At 37.7% G+C, this 18,574-nt stretch overlaps 1 protein-coding gene across 2 annotated transcripts; it reads right to left on the bottom strand.

Moving 5' to 3' along the window:
* Positions 1–229: 229 nt before the first annotated feature.
* Positions 230–13,959, bottom strand: tfap2b (transcription factor AP-2 beta). Of its 2 annotated transcripts, none has more exons than XM_084432430.1 (7): positions 13,445–13,959; positions 10,716–11,168; positions 9,245–9,302; positions 7,160–7,379; positions 6,843–6,961; positions 6,126–6,267; positions 230–2,200 (listed from the first exon to the last, which is right to left on the bottom strand). In XM_084432430.1, exons 1-7 carry the CDS (start codon positions 13,523–13,525, stop codon positions 1,900–1,902), a joined length of 1,374 nt encoding a protein of 457 aa, XP_084288556.1. In that variant the 5' UTR covers positions 13,526–13,959; the 3' UTR covers positions 230–1,899. The 2 variants fall into 2 exon arrangements, with proteins under 2 accessions (XP_084288556.1, XP_084288557.1); XM_084432431.1 differs by lacking the exon at positions 13,445–13,959 and adding an exon at positions 11,550–11,885.
* Between the last annotated feature and the right edge of the window lie 4,615 nt (positions 13,960–18,574).

Here is an 18,574-nt window from a genome sequence, read left to right as displayed (position 1 = left end):
TTGTAAAATGTCATACTGTTGCATGACAAAACATAAAAATGTACTTTTATGGAAATAAAATGATTACTCCGTGAACATAGCCTATTATTAATCTGATATTTAATAGTTATGGATATAGGCACTTTTTTTTTATTAAAACTACTTTAATAAACATTTTTGAACCGTAACATACGCGTGCTCTATGCAGGAAACAAGAACATAAGGGGTTAACCAACCACACTGCAACAACTACAATAAAACACACGTTTTATTCTTATTTCGAGGTAAATGAAAATCACCAGACAAGAACCAACTTCTAGCCTTCACCACATAACACCGTATCTATGAAACAAAAAATACAAGATGCTATCTAAAACAAGCGTTCACCCACGCACAGAGACAGTCACAGATAGACGACCCAGTCTATTCCTATGTACATACGCCCATTAAATTAAGCATAAATAAATATATACAAACATAAATAAAAGAGCCTTCCTCGCACAGTAAACCAAATATTAACTTTGACAGACAGGCTATAATCCAGCTTGCGGGACTGAGAAAGTGCGCGCCCACGCCGGTTGAGGTGAGCGCGTAAAAGCTGCGCGCGGCCTTGTCCCAGCACGCGCGGTCACCTGTCCTTTCCTCAGTTTTATGCAGACTCTTTTTAAGCCTGTTTTCGAAAGTCTTTTTTTGTTTGTTGACGCTGTCAACACCACGGTCAAAGCAAGCTTCCATTCAGCTGATGTAGGGTTGTAAAACAAATAATCCATATTTAGGCCATAAAATGTGTTTTCTTTGTTGATTTAAGTCTGTGTAAATGTTAGTATACATTTAAAAAAATACATAAGCAACAGATGAAACGTCATTTGGTCAGCTAAGATGATTGCCATGTTAAAAGTAACCTGCTGAAAATGTCCTCACTCCTCACGTTTGTACAACCAAATGGCCAAGACAGACAGCACTAGCAAGAGCAGTTTCAAATACAAAGAAATACAACCAAAAAATACAAAATTGCTCTCATGTTCATTTCTCTTTCTTGCATTTTCGTAGACAAGCTATTCTGAATATTGCCCGAGGTGTTTGAAAGAATGTTAAATCTCAGAGTTTTGGTTTGTAATCTTTATGAATAATCAGTCTGAGGACTTCATTTGTAATGAATTGCTGTGATTATAATGTATATGTGAATCTTTGTCATAGATCATACTATGGATGTAACTGTAACGTAACTAGCATGATGCTTTATTGTAGCACATTTACAGCCTCTTTTTGGCTAACACAATTTCATTGCAATAAATGCAATAAAATCTCCTAGATTTGAATAATTTGTCTCTCTTTCAAGCAATGGAGCAAATGTTTCACTTAACAACCACTTTTGTCTTTCACAGACCGATGTTTGTGTGAATTTGTATTACTGTAGTCTTGGCGATGGCTGAACGGAATGTATTTAATATTGCAGAACTGTGCACCAATAATTTTGTATAATAAGAATAATTAAATATAGTAGCTAAAAGTGTCTCCACCAACATCCCAAGCAAACCTGTCCTCTCACGTGCTGGCCATTACACCGATGAACACTCAAATATTAGGTATCAGATTCATGAGCATGTGTGTAAAGGACAGCCTGCGTCTAACATCGTGTAAAATGTCAAACGTTTATACACAAAAACACACACTCACAAACACTCCTTGAATATGTTCACACTCGCACACCAATGAGATGAAGATGGTGAACGTGTCACGGCAGACTCGTGTCCTCCAGTCTCTTGTATCGTATCGTATCGTATCGTTCCGTTCGTTTTCCCGTGATCTCTTGTCCAATCTTCAACCCAGAATGTAAAACGCAATGTCATAAAACTAGAGTTTATAGAATCTCTGAACATCTCCAATGACTCTGCCTCCTTGATATCGTATTTCCACAGTTCATTTCCTGTGTTTTTCCTCTTTCTCTCCGCCTTTGGAGCCGGGTCCGTCTACGGATGTGTGTCGGTTGGAAGTGGGGTTGTTCAGGAACATCTTGTCGAGGCCTTTAAGGGCTTCAGTCAGGTAATTCTGCAAAGCCGTGAGGGCGGCGCAGATGGCTGGAGAACCAAACCCGTGCGTGATGAAGCTAAAGTGTGACAGGCAGCTCTGGATTCCTGGCTCCAGGATGGGCGAAGGCCGAGAGTTTCCTAATGGAGTGCGATCCTGAGCCAACAGGTCCGTGAACTCCTTACACAACTGCCTGAGAAGAGAGGAAGAGAGACGATTCAAATCACAGAACATCCAAAGAAACACAACTAAATTCATTTCTCTTTCTTGCATTTCCATAGACGAGCTATTCTGAATATTCCCCGAGGTGTTGTAAAGAATGTGTGGTAACACTTTATTTTAGTGTCCTTGTTACATAATGTAATACCATAGTAATAACAGTAAATTATGCATAATAACATGCAACTAACCCTGAACCAAATCCCAATCCTACCCTAACCCTGTAGTAAGTACATGTAGTTCATTAATATTACTCAGTACTTAAATATATAATTACACTGTAACAATGACACCTTCAAATAAAGTGCAACCGAATGTGTTAAAGTATAATCTGTTTATGAATAATCAGACCGAGAACTTCATTTGTAATGAATTGCTGTGATTATGCAAAGTATATGTGTGTTTTATGGTTTGTCAGATTATGGTGAATCTTTGTCGTAGATCATTCGATGGATGTACCATCTGGACCGTAACTAGCATGACGCTTTGTTGTTGCACAGAAATTTGCACAAGAGAGACAATTTGTGTTTAATTACGAGGAAATCTTGCCGGAGATGGCGGCCAGAGAGTTTATTGAATACTATAAATGAACAATTAGAGGATAATTTGAAGTGAAATACACTTATGAGCAATAATTACTTCTCACAGTGGGAAAAAATATATAATGCTCCTTTCAACAATGCAATAATGCACTAAATTCATAATGCTGTCTGATAACCTTTTGGTACTGTATACTGTTAAAATAAAGCTTCTTTATTGGCATTCATGGTTCCACGAAGAACTTTTAACATCCATGGAACTTTTACATTCCACAAAAGGTTCTTCTATAGTGGAACATTTTCTTGGTTCTTTAGGGAACCAAAAATGGTTCTTCTGTGGGATGACTGTGAAACCCCCCTTTTTTTGGAAGCATTATTTTTAAGAGTGTATTGTGGTTTATTGTTGCTTGTCTCGTGTGGAGTGTCTGTACAAGGTCACTGGATGAACTGTTCACTCTAGAAGGAAAGGTTCTGTCATCTGTATTTTGTTTGAATTCATTTTTCAATGAAACAGCTCATAAACATTTTATCACTAGAAAATATAGAAGGATATATACTAAATATTTGTTTCTAAGTATACACTTAGAAAAAAAAAGGTTAGATTAGAAGAACCTTTTTTTTTTTGTTCCCCAAAGAACCTTTCAGTCAACGGTTCTTAAAAGAATTGGTTTCTTATAGTGAGAAGAGCATTTAATAATCAAAAGAACCCTTTTTACTGTAAAGAACCTTTTGTGGAATGGAAAGGTCCCATGGATGTTCCCTAGGAACCATCGATGTCAGTAAAGAACCTTTATTTTTAAGAGTGTAAGGGAAAATTTATAGCCAAATGCTCCTTTAAAGATTTGAATAATGCAGGTAAAAAAATGTGTATGATATGTTCATTTTCTATTTGTATTGTGGAAAATATGTATTGTTGCTTGTCTCATGTTGAGTGTTTGCAAGGTCACTAGAGGAACTGCATTTCTTATTCTGAAATAATGTCGACTTAAAATGCACAACATTTAGCTAACGGGACAGTGTGGGGTCTAGACATGCTCTGCCTATAGCAAGAGTCAGTATTAACTGTTTCCTATCCAGTTCCTTCACCATCAACACAGCTGTGATCCAATCAGAGAATGTCATCACATTTTTCCTGGCACATCAAGCGTGACAAATTCTTTATTCACATTTATCAGAACATATCAGAAGGTTTGTGCTTGATCTTCTGTATCAGTTAAGGAAAAGCGACCTGCTCGCTCATGGATTACAGTATACATTTTTAAAGAAATGAATTTAGGTCATAAGTTGAATTAAACAGTCAAATGGAACAGACGCCAACGCTGATTCTATTAAAAAGCCCACAACAGAAGCTGTCAACTTACTGCCATGGATATTCCTACTTATTTCTTTATATATAAATCTACATATTCTTTTAACTTTGTGTGAAATATTGATTATAAAGGAGAACCTCATACATAATATCAAAGCCACATTATAACTCTGAAAACCCTCATCCATAAATTACCAACACTGTGACTTTAGCATTTGGACATTTATGATGAAATAGATAGAATTAGAAAATAATTAATGAAAACTTTCAATATGTCAGACTCTCACTGATCAAACAGTAAAACACGAGAGATTGCAATAGCACTGTAAAATAAAAAAGATCAATAAGTTATGACAACATGTTTTTATATTGCTTTAACTCATTGAAATAACTTTTAATAAGTTAAGTTTAAATTAAATTTTAAATGTTCAACTTTTTTATGTTATACAAGATTCAACTATTTATTTATTTAATTCAGTTTATTGCAATTTAAGTTGAAATGACTTAAACATGCAAGTTGATTGTACTTCATTTTTAAATGTGTATCAGACCCATGTTTGTGTCTCAATGTCTCGTATAATCATGATGTGATTGTTTAAGACATTCTTAATTATCTTGAGTAATAGAAAACACTTAGGAAAACAGGTGCTCTGACAGGTTCAGGAGCTCTGTTGTGTCCCTGGGAATCATGGGTAAAATACCTATTTCTCATATACCCCAATCACATTGTGACCAAAAAGTCTTTTCCATTTTTTTAACAAAAAGTGTAACATCTACTTTAAATTAACCTCCCCAGAGTTCATTGTCCATACGTAAGAAAAGAGATACAGAACTTTATATCCTCAGAGCAAAGTCTGCATATTTCTGCTTCTGAGAGCAAAGCCCATAAATTAGAATAAAGCCATCAATTTAACTTCCAGTCTACTGGGAGTGTGTCTTTATCTGTCATTACAGCGGAATATGCCGTTCTCAGCGTGTTTCACTTCCTGAAAGAGGTAGTGCACTAAATATTCATGCCTTTCTTGCTTTGGGGAATCAAATATGGAAAAAAAAAATACAGGCAGAACTTTTAGCCATGCGCCCAGATGGCCTGACATACTAATGACCTTTCAACATTTGACCTCATGTCTGCTTACAGTTTAAATATGGATCTTGTGAGTATTGTGACCAAAGTATGATTCTATATTAATATTATCAGCAAGATCATTCATATTTTCTGCTCTTTAACACTTGCAGCGTTCAAGTCATTTAGCCTATACAATTGATTCATTGTAAATATTTTGAAAAAAAATGCATGAATGCATATTCAATTCTTATGGTTTTAACAGCATGTCGGCTACCCAAACGTACTTGTGTAATCTGTTCGTATTATAATAATAATGCATTGAGGTGTAACGTAAGAATCCGAGCGAACGATCACACTTCAATCTCTAAAAGGTCATTTGTGACAAACAGTTCAAATGCCTCCAACTGGCAGTGTTGCAGAGCCCTGCTGCGGCATCTGCAGTTGTCTGGGCTTGTCAGATTTTGACCCACATTCGCTTTCACGTCTCAGAACCACAAACAGTCTTGTTGTCCAGTCGGGAGAGCGCAGCGCGCGAAGTGCCCGAGGCGCGTGCAGGGGCGGGGGCGCGGGCGCGGGCTGACTGACGGGACTTTGACAGACAGACTGTGAAAGGAAAGGCGAGGGAGGAGGGATGACCTTAGGCAAAACTTCAAGGGGAAAGCTGGCACTTTAAGACTTGAAACATTTCACTTAAATATAATGAGTTTCTAGCTCGGTGCCAGGCTAAGATGGATAAGAGACGCGTGTTTCTGCTGGGCCTGAACTGCCTCATTAGAAACCAGCTAAACGTGTCAAAACGCACCAGGCACTAAGCGGACAGCCATCAAAACGACACACTCCCCAGCAATCCGTGATGGATTCCGCATTCACCTCTAAATGTGGCTACACATTTGCTCAAGCGATTCCCAGCTTCCAGTGAAAGCAACGAATGCATAAATATCACTTAAGCATGCAACAAACACGTTGTGACACGTATAGTACGTACTTTGTGGCGAGCAGCATGTTCTTCCTCGAGTGCAGTTCGTTCGGATCTGTGTGTTGTCTGTTCAGATATTCAGACACGGCCTTTGTAGGAAATTCAGTTTCACAAATGTAGCCAAAGTCCCGAGCCAAATGAACAGCTTCTCCTGGAAATGAAAAATAAATACAATATAGTAAAAGGGAATTACTGGGATACTGCACATTTTCGCATAAAATATATTGTATAGGCTACTAAATTACAGCCGAGGTAGCCTAGCTGCAACTGAACTCAACTAGAGGGAGAGATTAACCAAATGAAAAATTGTGTTGCAGCATCAATAAGACAGTCGCTCACAACAATAATTACATGAAATTAGCTATACTGGGTAAAATTTCATTTTAGTGCTTTTCCATCTGTTAGCTAACTATTTGCGCTGCATTAAGCAAGATAAGAAAATCAGATTATAGAAACTCTCAAAGCAATACAATTGCATTTTGCATCATGATAGTGGTTCATTCGTATGTCCAAATTTTCATTTAGGCTTAAATTGTAGCCTACAATTATTCAAGATGCACGATTAAACAGATAAACTACAACGTTCCGATTAAAAAAAGAAATAGTTTTCCATTGGAATTGGTGATTATTCGATGAGGCTAAACTCCCAAACGCATAGAAAAAAATCTTGGACATGAAGAAAAGAATCAGTGAACATGGGAATCAGAGTCAGATGTCCTGCTTTACCTTCTACTAGAGACGTCAGTAAAGTGACATTCGCTGCTTTGCGTCTCCCCGCGGGCAAATTCAAGCCGATTTTCTCCAGCTTTTCCCTCAGTGATCTGCCGCCATTTTTCGACTTCGCTCTGATCAGAAAATGGATAATTAGATATGTTTCATTACGGATTGACAGCATGAAAATGTATAATTCAAAACTAGATTTCTTATTGGCAGTAATAATAATAAATAATAAAAAAAAACTGAAGTTTGAGTTTCTAATTGAATGTCTTTAATGCATTGACCTCTACACTGCTTATGGGTTCTGGCGGACATGATGTTCTCACCTCCGCAAAACCCCGCCAAGCAGAGAAGCGTTCAGGCACTCTGGCGGAGACAGGCGTCGTTGGACCTCGCCAACAGTGACTTTATATTTGGATGTGGAGCTGAGAAGCGACAGGCGTCCGGGAACCGAGCAGAAAACCTCGTTCGCGTTCACGGAGATCCCGCCGATCAGACCGTCTTTGTTCATCATCAGAGAAGCGACGCTCTTGTGAGGAACTGGAACTGTGCGGGAGAATCAAACAGAAAATTGAGCTATATAGACCTACACTCACATTTAACTACTGGGAATGATGACCGCTTTACACTTGCTGTGTAGCCCACTTGCTTCACAAAATGACCCCAGCGATAAAACAAGAGGTGGTACTATTTTAAAACAATGTCTAGACTAGTTACAGACAGCCTGTGAGAATATTATGTAATGTAAAATCTTGGCACATGAAAGCGCCGTGAGCTCGAGCCCTCGGCTGGCCAGGGTCACCCCGCACGCGCCCGGAGCTGCCAGCGCGTGCTCCTGTTTTCATACGTTAATTCCACGTTCAATAGAAAGCAAGCCAGAATTGTCTAGAAATTCAATCAAGCGCGGAAAGCCTGCAGTTTATGGAGCATTTTTTTTAAGGGAGGTTTTAACGGTCATCAGCATCGTAAATCCTTTATTTAAAAAAAACAAAACATTTATGTAGCCTACATTTATAACACTATACTGTGTTACATTACCGTTGCATCAAATAAAAAATAAAAAATAAATAGTTAAGGGTGTTTTCTAATACAGCGCTGTGGGAGTTACTATCAATCTCCCTCTATTTTCCCTCTTTTGAAATTTAATTGTGTGAACACTATTATAGAGTTTTTCTTTGTTTTTTTAACAAATCAAGTCTCTCATTCACCACTATAGAAGTTTACCCAGCTATGACGACTTCCGCTTCTGAGAAACCCGGAAATGTGGAAAGGGTTAATTGTTATTATTCAATTAATGATGTTATCTTAGCATGTTGCCAACTGTAGCATATATAGCAATCATCAATGGTGTTACATTGAAAAGGAATGTGGATTCCATAGTCCAGATTGTGCAGTTAGCAATCTATTCAATGTGATTGAGATTCGTTCTTTTTCCCAATTCAGTCACACTTTCCTATTAGCTTTTGTTTCCACATTGGCATTTCAACACTAGGCCTACTACGCTCATTTGTTGTATTATCGATTGGTGATGGACACAAGCTAATAACATTAACCACTTATTTTTCACACTCTCACACGCTGACCGTCAAAGGACGTCTACTAACTTAAGCGCTAATGGGGTAACGAGCGCGCGTGCCCGCAGAGATCTCTACAGGGGATAATAGAGAAAACGAGCTGTAAACGAGCTCACGAGATCTGTGCTCAGAAAACCATCCATCACAGCTCCCACTTAAAGGCCTTCTCTTCTGGGAGGCCCGTGTTCCGTTAACTAAATTACCGACAAACGTCCCTCATAACGGACACATATTAACACGAGCCCAGGGAGTGTTGCTGGAGCTCTTATGACTGCATGAACGCCTTATCTCAGAGTAAATATGTCAAAACCTCCGTGGAGAAATTATGTCAACAAAGTGGTGCTGAAATGTCGATTTTGAGTCATGTTTCCGATTTTTGTCCAAGAAAAATTTAGATAGGCATACATAAATCTGGAATTTGCCCTACTGTGTTAATATGAATAAAATAAAAGAGACAGCTGATAAGAACTTTCGTCCTCAACGATGGTCACATTGATTTCTAAATACGTTGTAGTTAGATCCTAACAGTAGCTAGCCTATGTGATTTTAAAATAATATTTAATGGCCTCCAATTCCACTTGGTTTGAATGGGCGTCCAAAGTTAAGATAATAGCCATGTTGACATCATTTGAATACCAGATGTGGTTCAGCGCATGCGTAAAGGGGTGTGCTAAGGTGTGTTCATCACCTGAAATGACGTTTTGCCCTAAATCCATAAAGCAGTGATTATTTATATCTGCTCGGTTTCCAAAACGGTGCTGTTGATAATTGAAAATATAAAAGTATCACAATAACGTAAATACTGACATAATTCTTCCAGCTATTTTCTCATTTTACCTTTTTTAATGACTGACTGATCCAGGACGTTCATCCCGCCGTTTGCGTCCTCCAAAGCCTAAAAAGACATCACAATGTGAAAGCATTTAACGCTTGAACAAAAGCCACAACCAATAATACAAATTCAGATAACTTCAGGACATTGACATTTTGTTTAGTTTAGAAAAATTTAAGTGAATTCGACCAGAGACATTGCCAAAAATAAATAAATAAAAATACATTTCAGGAGCAAAAAAACAAAACAAAAAAAAACTCGGATCCAAATAGTGAACATTAGCAATTGAACTTTTGCTTTAAAAAAAAAAAAAAAGTTTAGGTCTCATATTTCCCATTGGTTTCACTTATTTGTCCAGAATTACAATTTTCCATTTAATTTTTCTATATGAGCTTTATTAATTGTCCTGCCTTCGTCAGGAAACGTAAACTAATCTAGATTTAATTGAAACAAAATAATACATTCTAAACAAAATCTCCCTTTGTCAAAAAAAAAAAAAAAAAAAAAAAAAGGAAAGGAAAGGATGTCAGTTTTATAATTATTTTGGGAAGAGAGTCAGACAGTCATTATCCAGTCAACTGAACGGGGACAGGCCTCGTCTAAAAAATTATATTACCCAGAAACTTGTCAATTGACGAAATCAGACATGATGTGTGCAGAGAAATATTGATAAAAAAACAGATGGTTAGAAATGTGAACCTAGTAGACGAAGCCTTAACAGATTTGCTGTTTGTAATGTTTTCATTCCATTGCAACAATTCTTTTCAGTTAACGCAAGTTTTCTTTCCTTAATCCTTTTAAATATTATTTATCACGTAAAAATAACCAATTAAAATGTGTTTACCACGACAACAAATTATTGAATATCAAGCAAGCCTTTAGGGTATTTTAAATATTAAGCTCCACTACTGCTACATATGTAGCCTATAAGATAGTTTGGACTCGTTTTATAAATAGGATATTGTTCAGGAAAGAATTCAATCTGTTAAAATATTTAGCTGTAACATGTCAACGAAAATGTCAACAGGTCAGAAAACAGCCTGAAAATATAGGCTACAGAATTGTCATAATAGAGCTGTACTGCAATAATTTAAAAATTAAAAATTAAATGAATTCGTTAAATACAATTATTAACTCATCTTAACTGCAAAAAAATCCCAAATGATTTATTCCACGTCTCTGTGCAATTTCTACACTGTAAAAAAATATTGTTGGTTTAACTTAAAAAGTAAGTAACTTGGTTGCTTTAAAATTTTAAGCATACATTGAGATTTAAAAAACGAGTTAATACAATGGAGGAGATTGGTTTAATCAACAGAAACACAAAATATGATGTTATCTGACCCACATAAATTATCTAAATTGATTTGACAAAAGAAAAAATGTTGTGATAACAAAGCATGATTTTTTTTTTTTACAGTGCATCCTCAAAAAAGGATTGGTTGTCCAAGCCAAAAATCATAAATCATAACCAACCTGCACATCCTCCATGCCGTGCGCCAGGCCGTGAAGGGACAGCCCGTCTCCCATGCCCTCGAGCCCGTGATGTGCGGAGTGGAGCAGCACGTCCGGTCGGCGCACGGTCGAGTAGTCCCGCCGGGGGTCCAGACCCGAGAGCTGCGGTAAAGAGGCTCGAGGCTGCGGGAGTAAAGCTCCGCTCTCCGTGCCCACGTCCTGCCGCTGACGGGAGCCCCATGGGTGCTGCTGGGGCTGGTGGAGAGCGTTCAGAGAGTACGGGTCACTGACGTGCGAGTACGGATCCTGACTCTGGTGATACGGCAGCGGCTGGTACGGAGGGGGAAAGTACGGTGGTTGGAAGTCCGAGGACGGTGTGTGTGAGAGCGGCGGAGCGCTGGAGTACGGACCCTGAGAGACCGAACCCAGCTGGGACAGTCTGGAACTGTGGCTCGGTACCCCATCATGGCGGTCCTTCAAACGGGAAGAGAATATAAACACGGTTACATGCGAATCTATGCAAACATTTGTTTTAATGTTCTATTTGAGGAATAAAATAAACTTTTATGGATGTCATTGGACCGGATCCAACAATATAGCCTATCGAAAGGATATTTAGCAACATATGGGCGTCCGTAGCGATCCTAAAAAGTACATAAGCTTTTAAAATATTAATATTTTCCGACTGTAGGCTATATAACTCCTCAAAACATCACAAAAAAATGGGGCAAAGTCATAATTAAACGGGTAACTAAGCTGCATGTACTCGCAACATAATCAGTAGACTAAAAGCCACACGTCGCCTTTCCCACAGTGCGTTTTACAACGCAACAATGTTGGTGTTCTCAGACTCACCGTGGAGGAATACGTGTGCACTAACATCTGTGCGGAAAAGCGCGAGCTCGCGGAGAGCAGAAGGACACGCGACGGCACGATACACGCTCGCCTGAAGAAACGCGCTCCTTTCTCAACTCCTCATGACCACACACGGAACAAAAACTTGTTTTTTCAGCTCAAATGACTTCTCGTATGGGAACCCTGTTGCTCCAGGTCTCGGTTGTGCTGTTCCCGATCCAGAGTGCGCAGTGCTCCGTCCGTTCACTCGCTACACCTCCTCAGAATAATTGTTATTCATGACTCCTCTAATATTGCGGGAATACTTAAAGCGGTGGAGAGCAGCGGAGCGTGAAGGCGCTGCTGCTGTAAGTGACGTTCATTCAGGAGGAGGAAACACTCGTGCTCTGTTTTATTCCCCTCTCTGTTTGAGGTCCGGCATGCACGGGTCTAGACCTCTTTCTTTTGCTATTGTTGTCTTTTCTGTTATTGTTGTGTGTGCAGAGTCCATTTATCTCCAGCCAGAACAAACGATTCTCCGGAATCAGCTGCTTTGAACAGGGCAGATGGACTGAGGCCTCATTCACAAGCACTATATATACTCACATACTTTAAAATATGCATTATAACCACTACATCAACTGTAGCTATTCAGACACTTGCCATCCCAAACTCACAATAGCAAATTCAGATTCCACCATCAGACACTTCCTTGAGTTTATAAAAAGAAGCCATGTCAGTTTACCCCTTGAAAAATATGGGGGAAACAGTCCTTATACAACATTCACCAGCCAAATTATGCTCTTATTATTCCATACTCAATAGTTTCACATCACAACACATGCATGAGTGTTTAAGCAGGCCCAGGTCTTTGACGCACACTAAAACATTAACAGCACTGCACTAATATGATAAAGCACTTTCGATGCATCATCGGGGGTTTAACAAATTTGGTTGAACAAAAAAAAAAAAAAAAAATTGAAACAGAAGCAGGTTTAAAATTTTTACTTTTTGCACCGGGTGACATTTTAAAGTCCCCCACTAATGGAGCCCCATTAAACAGCTCGTATAATGGTCGATTTCACGGACTGGGGTCGAAGTGTTTAATTACGCGCGTGACGGTGACTGTGAGAGAAAAGCCATGTGTGACTCTCTGGGTCGGCATCCCGCGAGGCTTTTCCAAAAACCACCACGAGTCTCTCCCACGAGCTCGAGACCATTCAGGGGAATCCACGGGACTCCCACGCGTGACTCTGCGTCCTCTCCTTTCTGGACGCGATTCTCTCTCTTATTAATAAATCTATTGCACTGTCTCAAGAACATTTTTTCTTTTGTTTTTATGCTAATACTTAAATGCTTAAAATATCTAATTCAATACATAAAAAACAATGCAAATGTGTAAAAGCGTCCCTCGATTTAAACACACCAAAAAAAAAAAAGCGGTTACAGGAGCCTATTTGTTTTATTTTTAACACATTTCTAAGGCTATCATTTACGTGGCTTACTGGGTAATAATGTAAAAAACTCTCCAGGAAACAAATTAAAAATATTTTTTAAAGGAAATAAAGCAACCTGCTAAAAGTTACTACGTAATAAAATGGTCAAATGGATTCAAGAATTATAGAAAAGACCGAAGTAAAATATGACTAAATGTTTTTATATTAAATATATAAATATATAGGCCTATCAATATCTTTTGTATATATCTTTTTATTTTTTATTTTATTAAACCTTTATCATTTGATATTCTTCATTGTTGTAATAACCATCATAAACCCCATATAAAAAAATAGACAAATATTTAAAGAAAAAAATCAAATCACGACCAAATGCAGCGTAACTTTTGTCGTTATATAAATAAACCATACAGTGAAAAAACACAGATGCGGATGCAGTTTGTAATATCTTCTCTTTACCTCGTATATATCTTCATACTTGACATTTTCCACCAGTTTCCACAGCATGTTCGCGCGCTGATCCCTGTATAACGAGTGCATTCATGTGAAGAGTGAAGATCTCAACTCTCTCTCTCCCTCTCTTTCTCTCTCTCACTCACTCACTGAAAACGTAAAGCTCATAGAAAAATCACCGATTCCCTTTCAGTGTGTTCCTCTGCGTGTGTGCTCGTGCTGTAGCGCAGTTGATACAGTGAATGTCTAATGTTAAGTGTGTTGACTTTGGGTTGCATGTAAAGCTGCTGCGGGGGGATTCGCTGAGACTCCAGCTCCATCATCAACTGCAAATGAAATGAACGTTTAACGAACGCTGCAGTCTGCCATTTTACAGGACTGAGTCAACGTGTGAACGGGGGATTTAAAAAGTATTAAACCACGAGTATTATAACCTCAAATAATCAATAGTTCTCTACATTGTAAAAAAAAAAAAAAAAAAAAAAAAAATTTGCTGCCTTAAATTTTAAGTACAATCAACTTGGATCTTTAAGTTATTTCAACTTAGTTAAATCCTGTATATCTTATTAAAAAAAAGTTGAAAATGGCTTAACTTATGTTAGTGTCAAAGCAATGTAAAACCATATGTAGTCATAACTTATTGATCATCTCTTTTTTTTTTACAGTGTAGTTTTGGTTTTAGAAGTCATCCCACAGGCCTATATAGGCTATATAAACAGTTGAAAAGGGAAATGAGAGGTTGGTAAACTCTCAATTGAAGATATAGAAGGATAACCAACTGTTTATTCACTGAATAAGAGAAATCAGAGGCTTTTGATTGATCAGTGTTTTGCTACAACTATCAGATTTCTGTCAGTGCTGTAAGCAAACATTACCTCAAAGCCAATCGCAAGAAGGGAGCGAGGTCAGATGTCCACAGCTGCCTCTGATATAGGCCTCCCGATGCCTCGGTGAAGGTCCAGTGCGCCCCCTGCTGGTCACTGTCAAACTAAAACTAGCCTACTTAAAGAGACAACAAAAACAACGCTTCGGGTTGAGGCTTTGACTGCCTGTAAATAGAATAACAAAACGTTTCAGAGGTCAAAGAGTTTTACTAAACTTCATGTAGATCTGAAACTTCATGATCTGAAATTTCGGACATCCAGAAAAACTCAATCCAGCTCCTGCAGAGTTAAGCCCCTGCCCTGCTCTATTACACACCTCACCTGCAACTGATCCTTCGCTAAGCCCCGCCCCTTGGATACTGTTGATACTGAAGTTCATTAAGAGTTCATGAAACTAATCCACATGAATTGAGCGGTTTAGTCCACATTTTCTGAAGAGAGACTCGATCGCTTTATATGATGAACAGAATTTAGTTTTTTATTCACATATCATATTAAAATTTTATTCATCAATCAGCAAACATAAACAGAAGCTCAACCGAACCTGATTGACACAGGAGATCAAATCTCATTGGTTCTTGAGGAAGCTCAAACATGCTGCGTAACACGAGAATGAACCTCTGGTTCTAGCAAATCAACATACCACAACTGATGTGTGAGTTGATGAATGTTTATATGTGAATAAAAGATTCAATCTGTTCAGTGTTCATCATATAAAGCGTTCGAGACTCTTCTGAAAATTAGGACTAAACCGCTCAATTCATATGGATTAGTTTTACGATGTCTTTATTAACTTTTTGATGCTTCAAAGTGATAGTTGTGTAGCTGTCATAAAGGAGGGACAGAAAGCTCTCAGATTTCATCAAAAAGATCTTCATTTGTGTTCTGAAGATGAACGAAAGTCTTTGGAACGACATGAGGGGGAGTAATTAATGACAGTATTTTCATTTTTGAGTGAACTATCTCTTTAAATTTGGCTATTTGGTTGTAAAACTGTGGGTTGGAATGAACTGTGACAAGCATTTTTTAGCTATACTTTTCCTTTAAGGAATTATTGAATTATTAAATTACGCGATTATTAACGCGATTAATAACTGTAAATCAGAATTGAGGCAAACGCTTCTCACAGTCAGCTAGAATGAGAGAAGCACCATTTTAAACTGAATCAAGCGATTACTGATACCGTGGTACTGTGAACTTAGTCTTATCAAAACTACAATGGCCTGAATCAACGCGCAAATGAAATTAAAACAAACATGAGTTTACCTTGAAGCAAGTTTTACACTGATTTTAAACATGCATAGACTAAATATAGTTAAATCCAAACCATGCATTAGTACCAATATTTTTAAAAAATTAAGAAGAGAGAGAGAGAGAGAGAGAGAGAACTTGGATCCTTTCGCTTGGCAACACATTTTTACCATAGCCTACTTTTTGCATCATTTCCGCTAAATTGCGTTCAAAACTGCGCAAGAACACACATCAAAGATTCACATTAGACGATGTCAATACAAGAGCAAAAGCTTACCTGAAATGGCGGACAAAAGTCTTTAACGAAGTCTTTCAATTTATAAAACAGCAAAAATATTCGTGAGGTAACAAAAAAATTATTGTAAATGGAAAACCAATTTATTATAACAATTATTGGTTACCATTTAAATTATAATCTTGCTTCTAAAGATCAGAGAGCAATTTATTTAAATACAGACATGATTTAAAGTTGATCTCCTTGTAAGTAGGGAACAATTCCTCCTTCCTGCACAAGGGGTCACTGGGTCACTAGAAATACCCTACAGTTTTCTATTTTGGAAGTTTTGTTACTGACAGTTAAATTGCATTGTCAACCTTTTTTTCTACATCTCCTAATGTTTTTCAGAATGATTTGAAGAAACTAAACGTGTACTGTAGGACATTTTCGTCCCTGAGACTGAGTCTAACTGAGCTCACTGATCTTGACCCAATTTCAAGTGCTCTCAGATCTGTTGCGTTGGCCACTGAGATGCTGCTTGACGTATGGATGAGTGAAAATAATCTGCGATTAATGTTTCAGGAGCCCCGCTGCCACAGAGAAAGTGCCAGACCCACACACACACACTCACTCTGGGCATGTCTAGAGGCCATGACAGATGTCGGAGTTTGAGAGAAACTAGGCTCATTCTGCACAGACTGTGATTTGAATTTGAAACATAATCACACATTCAAATTCTCAGAGAACACAAACAAACACACACACACACACACACACACACACACACACACACACACACACACACACACACACACACACACACACACACACACACACACACACACACACACACACACACACACACACACACACACACACACACACACACACACAGAGAGAGAGAGAGAGAGAGAGAGAGAGAGAGAGAGAGAGAGAGAGAGAGAGAGAGAGAGAGAGAGAGAGAGAGATTCTCACACGTGTGCACAAACTCACATCTCTGGCATTGCAAAAACATGTTTTACATAAAGCATAAAGCTAAGAATATTAAACAATGACAAACAAAATAATGGTTTGTAAAGATATGATTATGTTTTATCTGTGCACATGTTATATATATATATTAAAATGTAATTTAAAAGTTATGGCATCGCATTGTCATTACACAAACCAGCCACAAGATGGCGCACGAGTAACATGAGAAAGATCCATTGAGTTCTTCTTGAAGACCTTCAGAAGAGGGCAAAAAGTCTTCAACAATGATAAACCTAATCCAGATGCTTTAGATTCGTCTTCTGGACACTGGACGATGACTTGTGAAAAATATTAATCTTCACAAACACGTTTCCCATCAGACCTTCAAAGTTCTCTCTGTATGCGAACGTTTACACTATATCTGAGGGGGAAAAACTACTCACAAAGTGGAATAAATTGTATGTAAATATATATATATATTTAAAAAATAGCCTAGTTTTTGTTATACGGTAAGTCTGAAACGTTAGCCTAATTATAATTAGCTAGGCCTATGTTTAAATAAAACTGCCAAAGCAATAATTAGCCTAGGTTTATAGGCTATAATATAAACATCTAGTATGCGTAAAGAATATATTTAGACCTTCGTTTAATTTTAATAAAGTTGTATGTAAGGCTACTATTTATGATTTATTAAACTCAAAACCTGAACAGTTGGTGGAACAGTGATCAATCCCTTGAGAAATAATTACGAGTTTCTTTAAAACACTGAATGTTTGTTTAAATAGGTATATTAAATGCTAGCTAATTGTTCGGTTTTGAGTTGCCTGGACATTTCATTGGCATTTTATGTTTTGAACATGTAGCACTAACAGTTAATGGTAGGCAAGGCTAATTAATTATGCTAGGCTACTCACGGCGTAAACTAGGTCGACTTGAAGCGGAACTTTGTATTAGAAATCGCCCAAACTGATCAAACTCACTCGTAAACAATAAATGCGCTAATTACTTGTTTGGGTTTTTCCCAAGATTGTGTTATTTTGATATTTAGGCTAAGTTCGTTAACGCTGACGTTGATTATAGAAACGTCCTCAGTACTGAGATCAGACAGCGGCTTCCTTCAAAAAATTGTGAATATGAATGTTCATCGCTTTTATCTTGTGAAAAGCTTATTCGCATCGATCTGTCAGTCAGTTATTGACTTTGTAAAGCCTTCTGGTGCAACAGCATGTTGGTCTTTCTCTGCTGTTAATGATCTGTGCTGTTTGCTTATTTATCCCACATCAGCCTTTTTTTCTAAATGCTTTATTTACATTTAAAATGTATTCTATCATAATGAAAATGTATTTTGTCCAAATAATCAAGTGACCTGTGTGATTATGGTTTTTGGAATGAATAAAATGTAACAATTCTACAAATAAAGCTACACTGTAAAAACAAATTTGTTGGTTTAACTTAGAAAAGTAAGGTAGGCATTACAATTTTGAGTTAATACACTGAAGGAAATTGGTTTAATCAACATAAACTCAAAATATGATGTTATCTGAACCACATTAACTAAGTTAATTTTACAAAAGAAACAAATCATGAAAATAATTTCTACAGTGTACCAGCATCTCCTCTCTCGTTTCATTATCATTATTTTCATTCATTATATTCTCAGTGTTTTAAGTTGAATGAGTTTACTGGGTATTTTCATCCTCTGTGAATGAGGTACAAGTGTAAGTGAGTGAAGAAAAGCAAATACTTTCCTCCAGCGTTCATTTTAAAATTCTAACATACCTAAACCCGCTAATAAAGGTCTTCAGGCTCATT

The sequence above is a fragment of the Rutilus rutilus genome (assembly GCF_951802725.1).
Source record: "Rutilus rutilus genome assembly, chromosome: 15".
Taxonomy (NCBI): Eukaryota; Metazoa; Chordata; class Actinopteri; order Cypriniformes; family Leuciscidae; genus Rutilus; species Rutilus rutilus.
Note: the sequence above shows the minus strand (reverse complement) of the source record. Positions and strands in the feature narration are given on the sequence as shown.

Coding starts and splice junctions, on each gene's coding strand:
- tfap2b (XM_084432430.1), bottom strand. CDS start 13,525: ATGCACTCGTTATACAGGGATCAGCGCGCGAACATGCTGTGGAAACTG. Junction 9,303..10,715: donor ACGGCATGGAGGATGTGCAG/GTTGGTTATGAT, acceptor ATGTCTTTTTAG/GCTTTGGAGGACGCAAACGG. Junction 6,962..7,159: donor CTTGGCGGGGTTTTGCGGAG/GTGAGAACATCA, acceptor TTTTCTGATCAG/AGCGAAGTCGAAAAATGGCG.